Here is a 4892-nt window from a genome sequence, read left to right as displayed (position 1 = left end):
CCAAACCAGGAGATAAATTATGGACAAAACACATGGACCCAAAGACACGAGGTGGTAGTGGGTGAAGAGGGGTATGGGGAAAGAGGACCGAATGAGGGATATTGCCATCAAGGAAAAAAGATGGCATACGATTGATAAGGTAGCACGCCACTAAGACTGCATCCCCCCAAAAATGGAATGGAACATTCCCATGGAGAAGTAAGGTTCGTGTGGTTTCAATGAGATGTCGATTTTTGCGTTCGGCTACCCAGTTTTGCTGAGGTGTATGAGGACATGATGTTTGGTGTAGAATACCGTTGGAAGCCATAAAAGTTTGAAATTGATGGGACAAATATTCCAGAGCATTATCACTTCTTAAGGTACGAATGGAAACTCCAAATTGGGTTTTAATTTCTTGATAAAATTGCTCAAAGATGGAAAACAATTCAATTCTATTTTTCATTAAAAATAACCAAGTACAACGAGAATAATCATCAATAAAAGTAACAAAATATTTAGACTCTAAAGTAGACACAGTACGAGAGGGACCCCAAACATCAGAGTGAACTAAAGCAAAAGGAGAGGATACTCTTTTATTGACTCGATCAGGAAAATTACTACGGGTGTGTTTCCCTAACTAACACGACTCACAATGTAAAGTAGACAAACTAGGCACTAGTTTTTGTAGTTTGGTAAGACTTGGGTGTCCTAGCTGAGCATGGATAGTATAATGGGACTCTGTGGCAGAGCATGTCTTGGAAGATGTAGAAAGGTAATATAGGCCTTGTGACTCACATCCGACGCCAATCGTCCGTCCCGAATTCCGGTCCTACAAGGTAACAATATCATTAGTGAAAGTAATAATACAATTATGAGACCGAGTCAATCGACTAACTGAAAGTAAGTTAAAGGGGCATCCAGATACATAGAGAACAGATGCAACTAAGATGGAAGAGAGAATATGGACAGTGCCAACTCCTTGAGACCGGGTTTGATTTCCATTGGCAGAAGTTATAGTAGGTAAAAAACCAGATGTAGAGAATAAAGAAAAGATACCTTTATTACCAGTAACATGATCAGACGCACCAGAATCAAGAACCCAAGGGCCTAGAGAAGATGAGTGAGAGAGGTAAACAAATGAGTTACCAGTGTGTGCAACCGAAGTAGGAGAACTAGAGTTCGGATGACTCTGAACCCATCGGAGAAAATCTTCATAGTTTGCTGGGGAGCCTTGTGGAGATGGTGTAGTCTGAATAGTGGCAGAAGGATCAAGCTGAGTTGCATTTATCGAAGGCGAAGGCTTGCCATGCAACTTCCAACAGCGATCAGTAGTGTGTCCAAGCCAATGACAATGCTCACATTTGGGACTAGGCTTAGAGTTGGATGGTCCTCCACGAGAACGATGTTGATTACGTCCATGAGATGCAAGGGCAGTAGTGTCACCCGGAACTGAAGTAATAGAATGCTCAACTAGATGTTTTGCTGGTACTCGAATGAGGATCGTTGAGGTAGTAGACACATCCGGAACAGTAACAGACCCCAAAATTTGATCATGAGTTGTAGAGTAGTCCTGGGGTAGGCCATAGAGTGCAAGAAACATGAAGATGTTGCTGCGTTGATCCAAATCCTTCTTCTGTTTAACTGGATTACTTGCAGCAGTAGGGAGAAGCTCATTAAAGTCATGAAGTGCACTATGAATGGTGCCAAGATATGCAGAAATAGAGCCATCGAGTGACTTCGGAGTAATGATATTCAACAAGCGGTGACAAACTCCATAGAGACGTTGTGTGTCGTTAGTATATAGTGCCTTTGCTTGACTCCAAACCAATTCACACGTGACATGCAAACGGAAAATCAGTTTAACATCTGGATGAAGTGTAGACTTAATGACACTACACAGCTGAGCATCAATCTGACTCCATTTGGATGTTTCAGTCACACTCACCTTTTCAGGATTTTGGGTGAGATGGTCTTCGTAACCTTGACCACGTAGCCATAGTTTGATGCTGGCATCCCAACTATGATAATTTGATCCATTCAATTTTTCAACAGAGAGAGGAGAAGTGATGTAGTTGGTGAAGATGCTCTTTGTTTCAGACTGAGACGCCATGGTCAGCAAAGAGTGTCAGAAAACGCGTCGGAACTAGGAAAACAAGGATTGTTTGAACTGGAACTCGTATATCCGTAACTCCAAACTGAAAACTGAGGGCAAATATGGAAGCATGAGGCCGAGGCGAGTGCAGTGGAAGAAGCGACACTGTGAACGGTCGCCGAACGCGCCGTCACGCGCGTGGCAAAAGGTGGCGCGTGGATCTCACGCGCGTGAGGGCATGCGGCGCATAAGGGGCTCCTGATGACGTGGCTGAAGGATTTGGCCGATCTGGGGTGTACAACCCTACTGGAGTGGTCGTTCGTTGAAAAAAACCGTCAGAAACAATGACAGCAACAGCGGTAGAGCGTGAACGGCTGGACAAAAGATTGAGGAATCAGTGTATCAAAGGCAGAGAGAGGGAAACCAGAGTTGAGAACACGGTTTGCCGAAAAAATATTCACCGGAGACAGTGGGTCCACCGGGTAGTTGACGATTACGGTTGTCTCTAAATACCATGTAGAATATAAAGAGTATTGAGAGACATATTGAATAACCCATATGTTTCAACTACACAACGAAATTTATTTATATAGATAAATAGTATTAAACAACCCTAATTTACAGTAATACTAACGACCCGAAATACTTATAGCACATCTAATCTAATTATTTACATTCTAATATAATATTTAACAAAAAGAAATAAATATATTTTGGTTGATATAATCTTGCACAATTAATTATAGGTAACCGTATTTTAACGGATGTCGTAGGGTGCTAGTACCTTCCCTACGCATAAACGAGTTTCGAACTCAAAAACTGGTTTCAAAGACCATTTTTAATTTTTTTTTTCTTCTATTTTTAAGGGTTTCTCCAATATTTTATGTAACACCCCGTTTTTCAAAGCGAGGGTATATTTTTTTTTCAAAAGAAATTAAAATAAAACAGAGAAATAAATAAGGGAATACATTTGGATAAATAATTGAGTCATTATAATTTACAAGCAGCGGAAAAGTTTCTCAAAATATATGAATTCAAAGTATTTACACAACAACAGATGATACATGGAACCCATTCAACTAAGATGTCATACTGACAATATTAGTAAAGGTACAGTTTTCCAGTTCAAAATAACGTAATCCAAAAAAAACATATGTTCCCTCTATGTCATCCTAATCTGATCATTCTTAAAAAAAAACTATAGCTATACACCCTGAGTGATCTCCACGCCCCCCGTGAGATCCTCCTAACATAGCTCCAGTCAAGCAATCTCATCTACATTCCCATCTGTAGGGTACGAACCGGTAGAATCGTCCTGGCTCTCATCTGAGGGCAAAGCCCAGATTTCCACAATAGTTGTAAAGGGTCACTAACCGAAATTAACAAGTAACACATAACATTTAAGTTTTTACATGCACAAAATAACCTTTCAACTTAAAAGGGTTTTCCACATACTAAAAGTTCATATAACACATGCCAAATAACAATGAAAACAAAATAAGGTTCTCAATCCATCAAGTAATATATAACTAACCAAGACATTGATAAATCAATGAGCAATCTATTATCTAACTCAAAATAAGAATTTCTACTAAGCCAATCGATTTCCAAATCGATTTCCAGAAGGTTTTTAGTGAAATTTGAATTCTGGGCTTAATTCAATCGATTGGGCAATCGATTGACAGGATAGCTGAGCCCCTGACTTAATGCCAATCGATTTCCAAATCGATTTTTGTCAGTTTTGCTGAATTCCTGCATGGCCAAATCGATTGGGAAATCGATTTTATAAATAGTTGAGCCCCTGTAACTTCCCAAATCGATTGGGAAATCGATTTCCCTGCTTATCCTTCCAAAAATACATAAACTAATTCAATCACATTCATACACAACTCCAAATCTTAACACTTAGCAATTACCACATAATCACCACGACAAATTGGGTTTCGAAATAGTTTTCAATCAGTCACACTTACACACAAAATCAATACATAACACTCAATCATAACTTGATTCAAACATGACTCGTGTGCCAAGCATCCTAATGCGATGCGTATATGCCAAAATGCATGGACTCGGAATTCCAAACCAAAACCCTCCTCGAAGGGCCGTAAATCATAATTGTACCGCCTATCGCAGGCCAAAGTACCAATTACCGAGGTGCCACCTATCACGGGTCAGCACGATTTACTAAAATGCGTAAATCATAAACGTACCACCTATCACGGGTCAGTACAGTTTACCGAGGTGTCACCTATCACGGGTCAACACGATTTACTAAAAGAAAAAGCGAGAATCGTAAACGTACCGCCTATCACAGACCAGTACTGTTTACCGAGGTGCCACCTATCACGGGTCAACACGATTTACTAAAAGAAAAAGCGAGAATCGTAAACGTACCGCCTATCACAGACCAGTACTGTTTACCGAGGTGCCACCTATCACGGGTCAACACGATTTACTAAAAGAAAAAGCGGAAATCGTAAATGTACCACCTATCACGGGTCAGTACAGTTACCATGGTGTCACCTATCACGGGTCAACACGATTTACTAAAAGAAAAAGCGGGAATCGTAAACGTACCGCCTATCACAGACCAGTACTGTTTACCGAGGTGCCACCTATCACGGGTCAGCACAATCCACCAAAAATGTAAATCGTAAATGTACCACCTATCACGGGTCAGTACAGTTACCATGGTGTCACCTATCACGGGTCAACACGATTTACTAAAAGAAAAAGCGGAAATCGTAAATGTACCACCTATCACGGGTCAGTACAGTTACCATGGTGTCACCTATCACGGGTCAACACAATTTACCAA

The 4892-nt window shown here is 40.6% G+C and overlaps 1 protein-coding gene across 1 annotated transcript; it reads right to left on the bottom strand.

Annotated features, from left to right (window-relative positions):
- Positions 1-616: 616 nt before the first annotated feature.
- On the bottom strand, positions 617-2089 carry LOC140919315 (uncharacterized). Its single transcript, XM_073365155.1, has 2 exons — positions 905-2089; positions 617-808 (listed from the first exon to the last, which is right to left on the bottom strand). The coding sequence occupies exons 1-2, from the start codon at positions 2087-2089 to the stop codon at positions 617-619; spliced, it is 1377 nt and encodes a 458-aa protein (XP_073221256.1).
- Positions 2090-4892: the final 2803 nt, after the last annotated feature.

This window comes from Cicer arietinum, chromosome 2 (genome assembly GCF_000331145.2).
Source record: "Cicer arietinum cultivar CDC Frontier isolate Library 1 chromosome 2, Cicar.CDCFrontier_v2.0, whole genome shotgun sequence".
NCBI classification, from domain to species: domain Eukaryota; kingdom Viridiplantae; phylum Streptophyta; class Magnoliopsida; order Fabales; family Fabaceae; genus Cicer; species Cicer arietinum.
The sequence above is the reverse complement of the archived record's forward strand: the minus strand, read 5'-3'. Positions and strand labels throughout refer to the sequence as shown.

What these genes read in the sequence shown, in the direction of transcription:
- LOC140919315 (XM_073365155.1), bottom strand. Translation starts at nt 2,089, where the DNA reads ATGGCGTCTCAGTCTGAAACAAAGAGCATCTTCACCAACTACATCACT. An exon ending in TAGTTGCATCTGTTCTCTAT is followed by an intron (nt 809 to 904) that starts GTATCTGGATGC and finishes GTTACCTTGTAG; the next exon opens with GACCGGAATTCGGGACGGAC.